Below are 18,666 nucleotides of genomic sequence, written 5' to 3'. Positions count from 1 at the left end.
ACAGGAGCAACAAATGAGATAGGAATGGTTTTGATCATTCTTTTCTCTGCTTCTCTCACTGCTTCTGTCAGGTTCAGAGAATGTGAATCGCACATAACACCTCAGCTAAACCCTGGCACCCAGTGCCACAGCCAGGCTTTGTTAAACACACCCAGGGATGGGGACTCCACCACCTCCCTGGGCAGCCATTCCACAACTTTATCACCTTCCTGTAAAAGCTTTTTCCTCATATCCAGCCTGTATTTCCCTGGGCACAGCTCGAGGCTGTGTGCTCTGGCTGTGTCAGTTCCTGCAGACAGAGCCCAGCCCCAGCTGAGCACAGGCACCTTTCAGGAGCTGTGCAGAGCGATGGGGGCACCCCTGAGTCTCCTTTTCTGCAGGCTGAGCACCCCCAGCTCCCTCAGGGGTTCCTCTCAGGGTTTGTGTTCCCAGCCCCTCTCTCTGGATGTGCTCAGTGTCCCAAGGTCCTTCCCAAGCTGAGGGGCCAGAGCTGGGCACAGCACTCAGGGTGTGCCCTCACAGTGCCAAGGACTGCTGGGCATTCCCTTGAGGCTCAGGCCTTGGGGAACACAGGCAGTTGGGCTTTCAAGGATTAGTCTCAGCCAAACCCCAGCTGTAGCTCACAGCCTGCCAATATTTGAGGATGGGGTCTTTCCTGGGAACTCAACTTCATCTGGTAGCCTGAGGTGCTGGGAATGGAAAAGTTAACAGCTTGGTTAACCCCTTCCAGTCTGAGAAGTCACTGCAAGCATGATGTCTATCTTCTCCAGCTATTTTGAGCTAGGCTCTTGGCAGCTTTGTTAGAGTACCACAAATCTGCCTCTCTCTTCCTTCCCGAGAGTAATTACAGTTTTTAAATTTTTTTTTATTTCCAACTCCCAAAGCTTTCTAAGCAATTTAAACTTGTTTGGCAGATTTTTTTTTTTTAAGAAAGAGGCAGCTGATGCCAGTATGCTGTTTGCAGCTCCTCTCCCCTCCCACTCTCAGCAACATCTGAGCTTGGTGGTTAATGACTGTGAGACCTCTCTGCCTCTGTCAGTGTTAGCTGGAATGATGGGTTTACACCATGCATGTCAACAAGCATCTAGATGGAAAATAAACCTACTGATGCTCCCACTGTTGGGGAAACGAGTGTGCTGATTCAGGCATCTCCCTCCACGTGGATGACAGGCACATCCTGCTCTGATCACTGAGGGCCCCGTTGGATCCTTCTGTGTGCACAGGGACAGAGCCATGGAAAACAGGCTTTGGTAGCTCAGCTCCTTGCTCCCATTTCACAGAGGTTGCTCACACATGCAAAATTGACTCTGTTGAACTTTTCCCAGGCAGGAAAAGCACAGGACCACCTCCATGTAGGAGAGGGCTAACACCCCCAGCTTCTCTTCCAGCCTGTGCCTCAGGAGGGCATTTCACAGAATTCACAGAATGACTGGGTTGGAAAAAACCTTCACAGAATTACCAGGCTGGAAGAGACCTCAAGATCATTGAGTCCACCCCAGCCCCAATACCTCACCCAAACCCTGGCACCCAGTGCCACAGCCAGGCTTTGTTAAACACACCCAGGGATGGGGACTCCACCACCTCCCTGGGCAGCCATTCCACAACTTTATCACCTTCCTGTAAAAGCTTTTTCCTGATACCCACCCTGTATTTCCCTTGGCACAGCTCGAGGCTGTGTGCTCTGGCTGTGTCAGTTCCTGCAGACAGAGCCCAGCCCCAGCTGAGCACAGGCACCTTTCAGGAGCTGTGCAGAGCGATGGGGGCACCCCTGAGTCTCCTTTTCTGCAGGCTGAGCACCCCCAGCTCCCTCAGGGGCTCCTCTCAGGGTTTGTGTTCCCACCCCCTCTCTCTGGATGTGCTCAGTGCCCCAAGGTCCTTCCCAAGCTGAGAGGACAGAGCTGGGCACAGCACTCAGGGTGTGCCCTCACAGTGCCAAGACAGCCATGGCCATCTCCATTCCCACACTCCCACTTGGATTTGCAGCAAGAGGAGGCAGAAGCAGCTCAGCTCCTTTGGGCACAGTGTCCTGCTGCAGACCTGTGGCAGGGTAGGGCACAGAGCTGAGCAGGGGCTCCTTTTCCTGGAAGGCACAGGGCAATGCAAGGGACAAACACGTCCTTGTGATGGGAGAACCGCGTGATGGTGACGAGTCTGCTGTGACTCACAGCCCAGGAGATGCTGTGATATTGCACCACTGGCCTGCTCTGTCCACCTGCTCTGAGGCACAGCTTTAGCATTCAAGGCCATATTTACTCTAGGATTTCATTTTCCCACCACAAGAGCAATCCCAAATCAAGCGGGAGACTTGACCTTGCTCACCATAGCAGCTTGTCTTCTGGTTAAGATCCTGCACACAAACTCATTTCCAGCTCTTTTGGAGTTTCTTCAAATGGCTTCAGGCTCTGTGTGCTTTGGTTTTATCAGGTGTTTGGCATCAGCCCCATCTCCAACTCCTTCCAGTGGGTACCAAAACATTCTGCTTCCAGGTGACAAATTCAATGGACAATATGCCACACTACTCACATGGGGGTTTCTCCCTGCTTTGGTAGGGCATTTGAACAATTTTCTCTTTCTTTTTTGATCCATACCAACTTTCTTTTGTTTCTGTGCTGCACTCTCTTCTATTACCCAATTTTATACCAAAAAATACTATATAACAAACTTGTATTTAAGCTGGTCCATGATCCTTCCAAGGAAAACAATTTCAACAGAAAGGAATCTAGCTTGACAAATGCTGCCCAAGACCTGCCCTGATCATCCTTATGCTGCACTGCACAGCTTTCATTAACTTATGAATGAATTCCTGTTGTGTCTCATGGCTTCCTTCAGATGTTATTATGCCAGCTCCCAAGGACATAAACAATTCTCTTGATTTAAGAAAGTAGGCTGAGATGTTGCTTGGCTGTGGTTTGGAACGGAAACAACATTGGAAAACACATTTTATTCAAGAAAACAAGAATATTAGTTCCAAATAGAAGCAGTGGTCCAATTTAAATAAACTCACTGAGAATAAACTTGGGAACTCATGATGCAAGAGAACAGAAATGGGGTTTTCTATTACTGCAGCCATTCTCTTCATTCAGCATCTGTATCACAGCAAGCAGTTAATCACCTTCAGCTCTCTTATCCAAGCACTGGCTCAAGACAACCTTGCAGAATCTTTGTGAAACTTTTCCCTTCATCTGAGGGATGCCCTGCCCCTGGCCTGAAGGTAGCTCCAGGATAAGAACAATTCTAATGCCCTAATTTATCTATTTACCTCCTGATCTTAGAGCAGAATCTTGTGGTATTTATTTGGGTTTATTTTTGTGGGTGGGGTTGGGGTTTTTGGGTTTGTTTGTTTGTTTGTTTGTTTTAAATATACATTGGCTGCTCTAAATAGGGAAAAGGATGGAGGCAAGCATGCATATGCATGTAGGCCTAAAACGAGATGTGACATCCCCTGTTCCAGGTCAGGGCACAGCAATCTGTCACCCAGGCACTGCACACACAGCCCTGCTTACCCAGAAATAGGTGCTGCAAGGACAGCACAGAGACTCAGGCTGTTGGGAGCATTTGAGAGGGTTCATGAACTCCCAACACCAATTCCCCTTTCATCTGCTGTTGATAAAAGTAATTGCAATGGGCCACCTTAGTCTGACCCCCAGAGTGAGACAAGGTTCCCAGCCCAATAAATCTCCATGACTCAAGTGCCCAGGCCCTCTTGGAGACCTCATAGCTATTCCAGGCACAGTCCCCTTCCCACAGCTTCCTTTGGCACAGGATTTTCAGTGCTGGTGACATTCTAACAAAGGTGTTTCATCAGCCCTGAGCTCAGGGTGGCTGGCTGCTCTGAACTTCCCTTTCAACACAGTGGCTTTAAAGAAACTTTGATCATGTCTTTCTTCTCCCCCTTGTGCTTTTGCCCAGTTCACATCACTCCTTCACTTTCAGCTTCTCAATCCATACCCATCATTTAGTTTGCCCTAAACACAGTTTAAGGCTCATCTAGTTTCTCACAGTGCTGCTCCTCACCATTTACCTCATCCTGGATGGAATTCCTGGGCTCAGCTCAGGTGAGAAAGGTATGGCTGATTATCCCAGGTGAAGTCAATACCTCATCCCCCTCTATATATTTGTCAGCTTGCCACAGTGGCCCCCAAGAGCAGCTCTGGGGATATAACTGTAGCAATCTGGGTCAGGTTCCCAGTCACAGAAATTCCCCAGGGGTGTTAAACTCTCATTACCTGGTCCCTGTCAGGGGTGGAACCCACCCAGAGCTCACAGTATTCAACTCAAGTATTGGTGCTTGCATTTGTACATTTCCTAATCTTTTTGGCAAATGTCTGCCTTGCCCACATCACTTGAGTTAACAAAATCAGCTGTGTCCATCTCCATTCCCATCCTGTTCCTTTTTACACAGCTTTCTGACATGACAAGAGTTTTCCAGAAGAGGTGTGTGGCTCTTTTTCTCTCTGCTCAGCAGCTGCAGGAGACAGGCTGCCAAATAGAATCAGAGAATTGTTTCAGTAAATACAACATAGCACTCTTGGAAGTGTTTGCTGGGTTGTGATACCATCAAGTTAAAATGGCACAGTTTGAAAAAAAATATTGATCAGCATCAGAAGTGAGTTTGCAGGCTGCTGAGCTGCACAAAGGAGACACCCAATTAAAGAGAGATGGTCTCTAAGGACTGGAGGTGGACGGTAGCTGCTATCATTCTGGCAGCTTCCTATGATCTTCTCTTCAGAAATGAGTGTGTGGAGGCAGAGAAAAAAGATGAAAGGGAGGACTTGAGATGAGAAAGGCCCAAATGATCAAAGATTCCCATGGATTGAGAGAAGTACTCCAGAACCAAAGGCATTCCTCTGTTGCCTGTGTCACTGTTGCCCTGGAGTGGATTTCAAAACCTTCTTTAAGCATTACCTGGGATGTGGGGACACACATCAGGAAGCAGAGAGAAACTTTTCAGGCCTTGGGGAAGGCTGAAATTCTGAATGACTCTGACTTTTTCTGAATTGGTTCATTTCTTTATAACCAGATTCCACTGGGGATGTGTGGTACTGGCTACCTTTGAAGCAGGGGCTCAAGAGGCCTCTCAATTCTGTCAACACTCCTGACAGCCTGCAGCATCTGCTGCTTTTGTGCCATGGTCCTTCACTAGGAGTGCCTTTACACCCTCCAGGTTCTGCTGTGGTGCTGCTGCTTGTGTCCCCTTCAGACAGGAGACACATCAGGGGAGGACAGAGCTGTTCACCAGCTCTGATCTGAGTGAGGGGAAATGAATCACACCCTTCACCCACATCCAGCAAGGGTCAGATATGCCAACTGCAACCTGCCAGGAGGCTCTGCTGAGAAATGTCCTAATGGGAGAACAGTCAGGGGAGATAAAGCACTCAGGAAAGGAGAGAAGAGATCAGAGTCTCCTGAAAAGAGCACAGAACAAACAATCTGTGATGGGAAGGGAAAAACAGAGATGCTGCTCACCATCCTCTGATGAATTCATCACAAACTGAAAGTGAATTTTGCCCGAAGGAGAAAACAGAATGAAGAGAGACACCAAGACAGCAAAGACAGATACCAAGAGAAAAATCATCTCCTGTTTGTGAAGATCACAGGAAAAAAACAAACCAGCCCCCAGCATATTCCAGGCACCCTCCCTGGAGCCAGGACCAGGGGCAGACAATGCCTGTCTGTGGCAGCAGCTCCTGAAGGGGATCCCAGGGAACAAGGAGGAATCCAGGCTGCAGGTGCTGCAGAGCAGAGGGTGAGAGTCCACAGCAACAGCAGCAGGTTGAAAAGGAGTTGCTGCAGCAGGAGGGAGACAGATGTGTCTGTACACGTAGGTACAGCTCAGTCATTTTAGATAAACTCGGTCTGGAGGGAAGGATAAACTGATAAAGCAGTGTTTCACACAGGGCAAGAAGTACACAGAGTTTGGATACAAACTTCAAACTGAACAGCAGAAAAATGAAGTAGTCTTTTAAGACAAACAGAGGGGTATATATATGATGGTATCAACAGCAGACCTGGAGGAAGATGAGAATGAGAGCATGCAGGTTTAAGGGAAGAATCCAAATGTAGGTTCTTGCCCTACCTCAGGCGTTTACATGGAGCAACTCATCTGAGTTTTCTCTTCCTGCAGCTATAGAATGAGGTGTCTTGGCCCCAGAGCAGTAAGTGGACAAAGGGGAATATGAAAAGAGGTGAAATTCAGACAGTGAGTTGGGCCATGTATTTTAGCACATCACCATCATTCTGAGAGAAGGCAGGAACAAGTCTGTGATGGTGTTCACAGGGGTCTCAGGTTGAGGGAAGAGACGAGGATCTGACTCCATGTTTCAGAAGGCTTGATTTAGTATATTATGATATATATTGTATTAAAACTATACTAAAAGAATAGAAGAAAGGATTTCATCAGAAGGCTAGCTAAGAATAGAAAAAGAAAGAATGATAGCAAAGCCTTGTGGCTCGGACTCTCTGTCTGATCCAGCTGACTGTGATTGGCCATTAATTACAAACAATCACAGATGCACCTGTTGCATTCCACAGCAGCAGATAATCATTGTTTACATTCTGTTCCTGAGGCTTCTCAGTTTCTCAGGAGGAAAAATCCTAAGGAAAGGATTTTCCATAAAAGATGTCTGTGACACAAGTCAAAATGGGGATGGTAGCTCTGCAACCACAACTGGAGGGCAGAATGTGTGGACAAGGTGAGATGAGAACCTGCAGTTTCTTGGGATGCTGCTGCAAACAAGTCTCTATCTCAGTTCCACATCTGCAGTGCCCTCCACTTAACTGCAATACATTTAATCAAGCTGCTTCTTATGGGAACCAAATAAAGCTTGATGATGCTTAATGGCTGGGGCTTAATGGCTGGGTTGTTTAACTGGGCTCATAATTTTGATTAATTAAGATGCTTGCAGGTGTTGGAGAGGCACTTCCACGTCAGTGTTGATGTTCAGAGGCAAGGGGGGTTCCCCTCCTGGAGGACTTCTGCCGGAGCTACTTTAGCAAAGCAAAGCTGCCCTCAGACACATGCAAAAAAGTCAACCCTTGTAGCTGGTAGTAGCCTCCAGATTTCTGGGAATTCTGACAATCTGTGAGTTGTTTTGGGAGGATTTATGGAAAAGTCCAAACCCCAAAACTCAAACTTTTGCCCAGGGCAGCCTCTGTGTCCTTGACAGGAAGGGAGGATGTGAGAGGCTCTCCAGGTGATGGTGGTGCCTTCAGGCAGGGGATCCAACCAGCCCAGCAATGTGCCCACCCCAGAGCAGTGTCCCTGCTCCAGTGAAAAGGGCAGCAGAGCCTATCCTGAGCAGAACACACAATGCCTGGTTGCTCATGAGTTTGTGCCCTGTGTTCCTCTATCCCCACTCTGTGATTTCAGCCTCCCCCTGCCACAATATCACCCTTTCCTATCCATTGTCACCAACCTGCCAGCTCCCCCTCATGGGTGATCTACAGGAGCCTGGAGGGGGATGCACAGAGAGTGCCCAGCAGGTACAAGAAATCACATTACAACCTCCCTCCTAAGCAGTACAAATTTGTGTTTCCCTTTTCTATTTCTTACAGAACATACTTACCTCAGGTTTTCGTCTCCTGAATGCTGATTAAATGCCCTCAGGTTAAAAAATATTTGGGGATAAATGATGATATGGATACCAGTGTGGCATATGCTCATTTCCATAAGAAACTAACACTGGAGAGAGGCACAATGAGCCAGACTCATCACTGTTTTCAGTATCAAACACTGACATTAAATTAAGCAGAGCTTGATGATTTAAGGCTTAGTAAATTACTACTGCCAATTATAAAGGCAATATAACCTTGTGGACAGAGCACTGGAGTAGGGCTCAGAAGAGCTGTACCTTGCCATGGATATACTGAATTAATTTGGACAAATGTTACCTTCACATGCATATCAATACTGGTCAATCTTCCACTTTTCTTGTAATGTGTATAAGAAATGCAAAAATGAAGTAGCATATTGTCTAGGGACCACAAAGACAACCTTTTTCCAAGAAACAGCTTGTTTGGCAAGCACAGGAGGGAAAAACTGAGTCAGGAGGAGTGATGTCAGCCTTTTCTCATGCATCCACATTGTCCTGCTCAACCACAGCTTTGGAATAAGAGACATTCAGATCTAATTTATGGAAGCTTAAGCAGATACCAATTGGAGTAGCCTCTGAGTGTTATCAGCATATTTCATAGCTTGTGATGAATCATAAATGAAATATCTGCTTTCCAGTGCATTAAGGCTACAGCAGAAGTTGATTAGGATTATTCTGACCCAAGCAATGGTTCACTTTTCAGGGAAGGGGTTGAAATGTCCAGACATCAGCCCAATTTGTCCTGGAGCTATAATGCAGTGGATTCCGAACATACAGTGACCGCACCTTTAAACTCACTGTCAGTGTCTGCAGTCCATCATGGAGTATCCATCTTCTCATTACAGCCTGCCACAAGTTTAGCTGCATGGGTGCTGTCTGCAGCCTAGCTGGTCAATTATTTTCTTCTATTTCCACCCCAGAGGAATGCAGGACTCAAAGCCATTTTGCTCTGAAATTACTCACAGGGTTTTGGTTAAGTGTGCCATTAACATGGACCTGCTTCTCTCTTCCACTTTGATCACTGAGCAAGTACCTTTGCTTCCTGCAGGACTAACAACATTAAATTAATATATTTGCCCAGCAGCTACTGTAACTCTGGATACAGTTACCCAACTCTGCATCTCCAGATTGGACCTGAAGGCCAAAGAACAGATTTTGCAGCATTTCAGTCCTGTGAGAAAACCTTTGTTATGCAAAATTCCTCTTATCTCAACTTTTATGAGGTCTCTCAGAGCATAATATAGAGAAGGCAGACTCAAAGATAACTGGAACTGTTCCTTAGAACCTATTATTTTATTAATCAAGAAAGATCAGAGAAATAGGTGCAGGGACAGCAGATGACTAGACAACACTGAACCATAAATTTTCAAAAACCTGTTCAAAAGAGCTGAGATGCTCAGCAACTCAACTATAACTGGTTAACTTGTTCTGCCAGTGTAAAGGAGCCTCAGATGTGGGTATGGATCCCTGCAGAATGATCTTCTCACCAAGAAATAGGCAAGAGAAGATTCTGAACTGGCCCCAGTCCCAGCACTGGACACCAAGCAAGGCCAGTAGCACTTGCAAGGCTTGGAATGGTACCAAAGCAACAAACATTGTCCTGAGCCTCACTGTGCTACCTCAGCCATAACCACACAAAGACTTTCTGTGGCTTTTGAACTGAAATCTCCCACTTTCTGACTCACAGGGGCTGTTCCAGTCTGCAGGAAGCAGAAAGTTAACCAGAGCAGTGTGAGGGTCAGACAGCATCAGCTGTTAGAAGCTGTGGTGCTGTGCTCCTACTGACTCATTTCTCCAGACACTTTCCCTGGACTGCTCAAGGGAAGCCATCTACTATTTCAGAACAAGCTGGGTTTCCAAAAGCCTTCAAACTAGAACATTAGTTTTTGCAAACTTTCTCTTTCTACCCATCAGAAAAATTGATGAAATCCAACTTCCTTGACACTCTCAAGGTGACTTCCAAGATCTCCTCTTCAGAGAGAAAACGAGCTCTGCCCTCCTTGCTGTTCACAGGGTAGGGGAGGTGCAGCAGCAGCTTGCTGTAAAAGAGGACACAAGGGGATGTCAGTGTCTCAGACCAGGTGAGCAGTTGAGAAATCATTGCAATTTACTCCTGCAATTCCTCAGTCAGTATGCCAGGGAATGTTATCCCAATAAATCTCCTTGTTGTGATGGAGTTCCTGCAACACTTCATGCACAGCAAGACTGGATATTGATAGAAATATTGAAATATTTTTATCACTTAAAAGCAGCCTGGCTTAGGAGCAGCCCCAGAACTACAGAGCTGGAAGCAGTTGCTTGGAATCTTTTTACCCATCTGTGGGAAAATAAAGTTTTTCAGTATGTAGAACTTGACATCTTGATTGTTTCCCTCATACTGAGACTTGCACTTATATTTGTGAAAGCAGCACTGGTTCAGGCTGTACCCAAGCAACCATCAGATTTATGGTGAACTTTTTATTTGCTAGGCTTGTGACTAGAGACAGCTGGGTACTGAGAAGATAATGGCAGATCTGAGTCACCAAAAAGACAGAATTGCAAAAGGAAAAGGATGCTGAGGTTTTCTACATCTGCAGCATAGCATTAAGCTCCTTCTTTTACTGCCCATAGGTTCAGCAAGTCATTAGCTGAACAATTATTTCTCCCAATTTTCCAGTGTCAAAACAAACATTCCCAAACCTTCTTCCACTCCTGTTGCATCCTTGGGTTGACATCAAGCACAGGGTAACTGATTTTGCCTGGTTTTGGCAGAGAAAAATGGCTTTTCTATAGTTAGTCTGCTGGGGACTTATTTAGGCCTTAATCCATGGCCTGCTCCTGGAATTTATCTGCAGAAAGCTATTCTCATATAGATCTTCCCACACCCCATTCAGTGCAGCAAGTCAGCCCAGAGAGGATTAAGGTTTCTTATAAAAACAGTCTTTGTGAAGAAGGACTTTGAGCAAAACAGACATGGGAATTATCAGGAAATCTCAGGCAGAGGAATTGCACACTGAGGGAGAGATGGAGGAAGACTGAGAAATCCAAGAGTGTATTATCAGTTATCTTTGTAGGCTTGAAATAGCCCTATTAAAAAAATCAAAGGAAACTCTTTAGAAAACCTTGTAACATTTCTAGCTCTGCATTTGTGCTTGGATAGGTCCATAATTTGGCTTTCAGCTTCTGAAAATTCATCTGCACTTTTTTAACACCTTCAGTCATACTTATTTGTACAAATTAGTGCTTAGGAATACTAGACCAAGTCTTTCAAGATCTTGGGCAACTTTTTACCAGGTGTTTTGAGCCCTTGATACTTGTTGTTTAAGTAGCCAAAATCTGTGCCAAAGCTTTTTACTGGACAGTATCACAGATTCAAAGCCAGAAGATTGTGTACCTATGGATGGACTATGAGTGGTTTTTCTGTACCTATTTTTCACAAGCAATTATTAACAGTACAATCTCTAACTTTGCTTTCCACACAGACTGCAGTTAAAAGCTTGGCTAAACCCCATTTCAAACAGGATATTAATTGTACTTTTATCAGTTGTGCTGCACTTACTTTTTGGGAGTTCGAAGGTCAAGAACCTTGTCCTGGATGTCTAATGTGATGTCTGAGTACTTGGTCTCTGGCAGCTTGATTTTAATCTGAAACGATGGGCAGAGGTAAAGCTGTGATTACATATGTTGCCCTAAAAGCCATAAAAGAGCTCATTTTCATGAATATTTCAATGCTAGTATCAAAGAGCAACGTTTTGAGTAGGTAATTTGTATCAGAGCAAATCCGACAGTGATAATGACTGCTTTCAATAGCTTAGTGATGTGTATTGATATCCTATTCTCTTCCAGTTCCTGAGCTGCTAATGTGCTTGACAGGTGTTCAACACTCAGCAAAGCCTCAGGCTTTGTGCATTGCAGGGACAGTTTGCTTCTGCTAGAAAGATAACACAGCACTTCTACCTGTCCTGGAGCTCAGAAACCACGGAGGTCTTTGATTATATAATGATGAGGCAGGATCTGATAGCTGGAACTTTAAAGGCTGTCAGCATTGTAGCATTTTGCTAGCCCACACAGCTTGTAAAAAATGCAGGAAGATAAAAAAAAAAAATCTCCTTCCCAGCCCCTCTCCTTTCCAAAAGTGTGTCCAAGATGAAACTTCATCTTAGAGCTACATTTTTATTCCCTTTAAGTTTATATGGGGCATATGCATTTGCAGAGGTTGCCTTGAGCACACTTGGTCCTTGAGGAGATACAGAAGTTCCTCAGGTTAGCAAGTGTAAATGTCATCTCAAAACGCTTGGAGAACCACAAGAAAGTGCTACAGGAGGTCAATCAAAGGCAGCAGTGGAGCTTGGTGTTTACATTCTGTCCCTCAGAAAGAAGGGGAGGTGGGAAAGGCAGAGAAAGAGCACAGGGAAGGGACCAGAGCTCCAGGCTCAGCTCACCACTATATCTTCACAGCAGGCAGTGGAGGGGTCTTTCCCAGTCATCCCAAAGAACACATCCTCTGTTCCCACGTGCTGCTTGAAGGAAATCTCATATCTGCCAAAGAGAAGCCATTGCCTAGGAATTCTGGAGCAGGAGGCTGAAGGAGACTGTGATTCTCAGAGGACTCTAAATCCTCCTCACACTGCCTCTCCTCCTTTGCAGTCTCCCTTCAAGGCTCCAATCCATCTGCACTGGGTTTCTGTTCAGAGCCATGACTGGGACAGCTGGAAGACAGGTGAAAATAATTTCCTCCACCTCCCAAAGCACTCACTGTGCTGCCTCTGCTCCCCCAACCAGCCTTGGCAGGACCAGGAAATGCTTCCTATTGCCTATCAGCAAGTCAAACAGCACAAACTCCTGGGGAATGGATTTGAAAAGGGAGATGCCACAATTACACGTGTTCTGTTCTGTCCTTTAGCATATTTTTGCAGCCTGAGCATAGCACTCTTAAGCCAGACTGCAGTTTTGCATTTAGCTAACATTTATTTTCTTCTCCTTCACATCTACAAAATGTGGAATCACGTATTCCCTTGCTCTTGGTAATTAATGAATGAGGAAAGGCAAACTGAATTTGTATTTATAACATATGCTACTCCTACTAAGTTCGGCAAAATAACTGGGGTGGATCACTTGTCTAAGCTGTTTGAAAATCTTTCACATCTCCAGTGTGCATCTGCATATGTAATAATTCCTAAGTCAGTGACAAATGTGTCTAATAGCTCTGGATGCACCTCTGTAGCCATCTGTTTTCCTTTTAGCACGTTTTCTTTGCTTCATTTGATAAACTATTGTAAAGACTTATATTCTCTCTCTTCATCTGTGCAACAAGGGTCAGAAGTGCTTGAGGCTGGAGAAGCACTGCAGAGGGGAAGGATCACAGAACAGCACGAGAAAATCTCTGTACCCACAATACAGACAGTGTGTTCTGTACCTGACAGTGACCATTTCAGGGACAACTGTGCATGAGGGTGAAATCCAAATTATTTTCAGAAAGGCTGAGTCCCTGCTCAGGTGGGTCTCAAGTCCTGTGTTTAATTGGGAAATTGAAAACCTCTTTTTCAGAAAGGCTGAGTCCCCATTTAGGTGGGTCTCAGATCCCGAGTTTAGCTGGGAAATTGAAAACCCCATTTTCAGAAAGGCTGAGTCCTCATTTAGGTGGGTCTCAGGTCCTGTGTTTAACTGGGAAATAGGACTCCTCATGTCCTGACTTACATGCAGAAAAAAATGAAGATTCTGGTGCACAATGTGCAGCCTCATGGGCTACAGGCCATGTGCTCCAGCATTTAACATTTTAGGACATTGAAAGAATGATTGGAAATGCAAAATCTGCTTTATGGACTGACCCTCAGGGCTTTCTGACCTCTACAAACTCTAACTCACATGCCTGATTTCAAGAATATTTTTGCTACTGTTTTTCTATGAGCAAGGGAAAAGCCTCTGGTTTCAAGTTGTGCTTTGACAGGCTAAGATTGAGTGACAAGATTTAAGAGCTCAAAATTGCCTGCACACAGCTTTCCTTCTGCAGTGCTATTTGTCTCTAAAGAGCTTAAATCTTTGAAATGCAAATATACATTGGAGTACTTTATGAATTTATGAGTATGGAAAAATGGATGCAGCTCAGTTGCAGCAGGAAAAAGCAGGTATTTCACACAAATGGCATATTTTAAAGTTAATAAATAGTTTTTCTGACCTACTTCCCCTCCTAATCCCACTTTATACAAGTAACTGACACTGCACATAAACTTATGCTGGAAAAACCAACACTAAGTTTCTGTTCTGAGATCAGAAGACTTCAAAGGAGGGGTTAAAACCATTCTTCACATATTGCTTTAGATGCAACTCTGATATCTTTCCTTTCTTCTTGCACAACACAATCTTTTCAGCTGGCTGCAGATGCTGTTTAACTCTCATTTCCATTAATGCCATGTGAAGCCCACACAGGCAGTCTCAGCTTTCTTACTCTGGTTTTTCTCTAGGGTCCCATGTGTCATCAAATTCAGATCCTTCTGGGACCTCCTCTGTATTCCAAATGGTTTTCTTGTTTTCAGATTTCACTTGAAAAGTACCTGTAAGTGAGGAGAAAAATCTCACTGACACATTTTGAAATGTCTTTGTTCCTCAAGTGCTGCTGAAAGCTTAGAATATTTTTCAAGAATGAAAAAAAAAAAAAAAAAGAGAGAAAGAAAAGCCTTTTCTAAAGCCTGGAAAAGTATTTCTAGGCTTTAGAAAAAATCTTTGCATTAAAAGCATTCTAGGTAATGATTACAGTCTTCTTCACCTTACTCTCTTATGAATGAGGATTTGCAGAGGGAGGATGTTTTCCTTTCACTTAAATCTTCTTTGCCCAACCTTTATTTCCTGGAAATCCTCCTTTCTGGCATATAATATCATGCACTTCAAAATCAGTAGAGGGATGAAATACTAATCTTCCACAAGCCCCCTGACATGAGGTTCTCAGTGAGCAGAGTCATTCACAGGAGGATCACCTCCTCACACAGAAATCCAGCTCTTCCCATTAATTATTGGGCACAGCCCAGACAAGGTGCTGAAGACACGTGAAAGTTTTTGGGCAGAATAGTTTGGTTTATGTCTGTGCTGCATGGAAAAACATTCTTTTAGTAAGCTGGTAAATGTGAAACTGGAAGGTTTTAGAGTAGAATCTCTGGTTATTGTTGGATAGCAATAAAAGCAAAAATAATCTATTTTATTTGCCAGAGTTCCTTTCCTGCAAAACTCACCCTGGCCCTTGTAGGCCTTTCTTAGGGCGCAATAATGTGACAGCCTCAGCTCCAAAAAAATTTAACACTAACTTTGCCAAGTCTCTACCAAAACTGCCTTCCTGTCCTTCCTGAGTTCTTCTATGGAGTTTTGCTGCTCAGTTATGATCCCTGCAGCCCCTGACTAGGCTGTGCTCTGAACTGTTATCATTTCCACTGGAGGCTGCTCTGGCATTACCCTTTCTGCTACTCTTTGCATGTTTTAGAGTTAAGCTTTCAAGAAAGGAATAATTTTATAGTGTAATTGTAAGGAATGGCATGCTATGCCCATCTCAAACATCACTGACCTTTCTTTTATAGCTGTTACAGCTTGCTGTAACTGAATTGTAAATTCAGCAGAATTTTAAATTTAAATTTTAAATTTAAATTTCAAAAAAAAGCTGAACTGTAAATGAGACTGAGTGCCAAAGCACACAAATGCTCCTCCTTACTGGTGGTCTCCTTTTTGACTGGTCCAACACTCCCAGGAGTCATGGCACCAACAGAACAGCGTGGCTGCAAAGAAAGGCGAGAGCATCTTAAATCAATTTTTATAGAGCCAAGCTTGGTTACAACCATGATGTCAGCAAATACAACACATCATCTAAGGTCAAACAAACCCCTGATGGAATTGAAAACACATTATCCCACAGTTTCATGAGTGAACCACTGGAAATTCTCTTTTCTTCACTCTGACACAGCAGAAAGTGACCTTGACACACTGGGCTGAAGCAGGACTCACAGAAGCCCAGTCATACAGACAGATGTGCTTTGTGAGTTTTGGTTTCCATGGCATTTTGGCAAAATTTCCGTGCTTTGCCTGCCATGAAAATATTACAGGAAACCAAGGGTGCTACATGAAAGCCCCATCACAGCATTTGGATTGCTTTTTACTGTAGAGATCATGAGGCAAGAACATTTCCTTCTAATTATGAATCAATTTAGTGCTAATAGGCCAAAGTGAGGCATTTCTCTATATATGAAGATTCCTTGGTTCAATAAAAGTGCCTCATATGCACAGAGCATTAAATTAAATCAAAATAAAGATTTCAATTTACCCAGATTGACTCAGACTTAATTGACATCTCTTGTGGCAACTTTCCATTTCTGTCTCTGAAGTGTCATTCATTTTATTAATAAGATGTAAACAAATTCCTTTTAAAATCAGGATGTTTACTGCAGAGATGTACAGCAATAATGCAGGGTTTAAAAGGCAGGCATTAAACAGCTGGAGGATAGTTGGGATGTGAAGGATCACATCTGAACCCACTGAAATAAAACCTCAAGGGATTTGCACCCCTTTTATCCCAAATATCACTTGCATTGCCACTAATGGGGCTGGTCAGCTCTTTGTTGAGGAAAGATTTGGAGGAACACTCAGGCATTTCCATTTTTGTTATCTGGTTTTTGGTTTTTTTTTTTTTGGTTATCTGTTTTTGTTTGTTTGTTTGGGGGGTTTTCTGTTTGTTTTAGGGATTTTTTGTTGATTTTTTGTTTTGCTTTTTTGTTTTTTTGGGGGTTTTTTTGTTTGTTTTTGTTTTTTGTGGGTTTGTTGTGTGTTTGTTTGGTTTTTTGTTGGCTTTTTTTTGTTGTTGTTGTTGTTATCCATGTCATAATATGATCTGTTCAAATTCTGAGGGACTTGGCCATGTTTTGAGCCTTCACAGAGGCCTTCTGCATTGTTGGAACCTTTGGGGCTCCTGGGAATAATTCTTCCCAGCACACAGGCAGGCTTGGATAAAATCGGGTGTTGCATGTTGCAGGAATAATGCATGTTCTCCCAGCACTGTGATTTTCATCTGCTCCTGAGAGGAATTGATACAGAAGAACACAATCAGATATTTCTCCAATTATTCATTCAAATTATGCACCTTAGAATGATTGCTCCCCTTTCCCTATTTTACAACCACCAAACACCAGTTGTACTTCAGTGATCAATTATCTCTGCAGCTCTTCAATGCCTGACATACACAATTAATACACTCAGTTGCCTCTGGATATTATGGTCCTTACTCAGAAGCTGAGCAGCAAAGTTTTCCTCTCATATCTGGTTGTAATTGCCTTCATCTCCAGCAGAGTTCAGGGAAAAGTAGGGGAAATCTGAAGTATCTAAAGCTTTTTCAAGTCCATGTTCTCTTTTCCTTCAGGCTGAAAAACTCAACCTCACTCACATGTTGTGCTCACAATGTCTCCTTGTTTTCCTGGGGCATTTTGCTCATTCTCAAGAGCTTGTTACTCTGAAAGGATCCTCGAGCTGTTTCACTCAGACCAAAATCTTCTAAGTTTTTCTGTCATAGACATATTTTATGAAAAATCCTTTCCTTAGGATTTTTCCTCCTGAGAAGCTGGGAGGCCTCAGGAACAAAATGTAAACAATGGTTATCTGCTGCTGTGGAATGCAACAGGTGCATCTGGGATTGGGCTCATGTGGTTGTTTTTAATTAATGGCCAATCACAGTCTGGCTATCTCAGACTCTCTGGTCAGTCACAAGATTTTATTATAATTCTTTTCCATTCTTTTCAAACCTTCCGATGAAATCCTTTTTTCTATTTGTTAGTATAGTTTTAGTATATAATTTTCTTTTAATATAATATATATCATAAAATAATAAAACATGGAGTCAAGATTCTCATCTCTTCCCTCATCCTGGAACCCCTGTGAACACCACCACAGTTTTCATTCTGCTTTTACTCACTCTGGAGAAATAGATTTGCTTCTCCTTGATTAACAAGATAAGGCTATGGTACAATATGTAAAAGAAGCGGCAATTCTCATGAAAGGCTCACCACATCATCATCATCCTCCTCTGGAGCATCACGTAGCAGTTTTGCAAGGCTCTGCAGGGAAGAGCCTGAGAACACACTGTCCAAATCCATACCCACTGCTCACCTGTGCAGGAAAAACAAGTGGCAGATGAAGCAGGAACTAATTGTGCTTGGAACAGCCTGCAAAGCACAATTTTCCTGCTGTGTGTTTGGGAAGGAAAAGTTTAGCCAAGTTCCTGTGTGTGTGATGACAAAACATGTGAAATGGAACATAAAATCAAAGAATATGGAACATAAAATCAAAGAATACGCTGAGTGGGATGGGACTCATCAGGATCTCCTGGCTCTGTGCAGGACAGGCCAACCCCAGCACGTGCCTGGGTGTCACCACATTTCCCTTCACAGAGAAAAGCAAGGCACAATTCTTCCCAGGAATATTTCTGGGATTCACATTCTCTGAACCTCAGAGAAAGGGAAAACACAATTCTTATTTGCTGTACCTGTGTTTTTGCCAATGAAACATGGAGATTGTTTACCCAGAGTGATGGTGTTTTGTTTCCTTGGCCTGTCAAGGCCAGGTATGTGTGTGTGTGTTGGCACTGTGGACTGACAGTCATGAGATTCTGGGCAGTGTGTGCAGAGTTGAGTGCTTGGCAGATTCAGTTTACATGTAATGTAACATAGTGTAATATAATATAGAATAATATAGTATAATAAAGTAATTAGCCTTCTGATAAGATGGAGTCAGATACAACGTTCTCTCCCCTTGTGGAGGGCAAAAAATAATAATACAATACCTGGGAACACTGTCCAAATGCTATTTACACTCTGCCAGCTGCAGAGCTGTGACCACTCCCTGGGATCCTGTTCTCGTGCCCGACCACCTCTGGGGGAAGAACCATTCCAGATACCAACCTAAATCCCCCTGAGGGAGATCCAGCTGCTCCCTCGGCTCCCGGTGTCCCCCGTCCGGCACCCCGTGTCCCGCAACCCGGCACGGTGTCCCTTATCCCTCACTCCGCTACGGTCTCTCCCCAGTCCCTCACTCCGCTCCCGCAGCCGCGTCCCTCATCTCCACAGCAACCCCG

General features: G+C 44.1%; 1 protein-coding gene across 2 annotated transcripts; it reads right to left on the bottom strand.

The window, feature by feature from the left end:
* Positions 1 to 1,909: 1,909 nt before the first annotated feature.
* On the bottom strand, positions 1,910 to 18,660 carry DNAAF6 (dynein axonemal assembly factor 6). 2 transcript variants are annotated; one of them, XM_074551776.1, is made up of 7 exons: positions 18,376 to 18,660; positions 17,600 to 17,702; positions 15,265 to 15,328; positions 14,017 to 14,122; positions 12,014 to 12,110; positions 11,131 to 11,216; positions 1,910 to 9,631 (listed from the first exon to the last, which is right to left on the bottom strand). In XM_074551776.1, the coding sequence occupies exons 2-7, from the start codon at positions 17,687 to 17,689 to the stop codon at positions 9,496 to 9,498; spliced, it is 579 nt and encodes a 192-aa protein (XP_074407877.1). In that variant the 5' UTR covers positions 17,690 to 17,702; positions 18,376 to 18,660; the 3' UTR covers positions 1,910 to 9,495. The 2 variants fall into 2 exon arrangements, with proteins under 2 accessions (XP_074407877.1, XP_074407876.1); XM_074551775.1 differs by having other exon boundaries at positions 1,911 to 9,631; positions 18,494 to 18,660.
* Between the last annotated feature and the right edge of the window lie 6 nt (positions 18,661 to 18,666).

Source organism: Zonotrichia albicollis, chromosome 14 (genome assembly GCF_047830755.1).
Source record: "Zonotrichia albicollis isolate bZonAlb1 chromosome 14, bZonAlb1.hap1, whole genome shotgun sequence".
NCBI classification, from domain to species: Eukaryota; Metazoa; Chordata; class Aves; order Passeriformes; family Passerellidae; genus Zonotrichia; species Zonotrichia albicollis.
Note: the sequence above shows the minus strand (reverse complement) of the source record. Positions and strands in the feature narration are given on the sequence as shown.

Coding starts and splice junctions, on each gene's coding strand:
- DNAAF6 (XM_074551776.1), bottom strand. CDS start 17,689: ATGGATTTGGACAGTGTGTTCTCAGGCTCTTCCCTGCAGAGCCTTGCA. Junction 15,329..17,599: donor AGGAGGATGATGATGATGTG/GTGAGCCTTTCA, acceptor CTTTCTTTGCAG/CCACGCTGTTCTGTTGGTGC. Junction 14,123..15,264: donor AGTCAAAAAGGAGACCACCA/GTAAGGAGGAGC, acceptor CCTCACTTACAG/GTACTTTTCAAGTGAAATCT.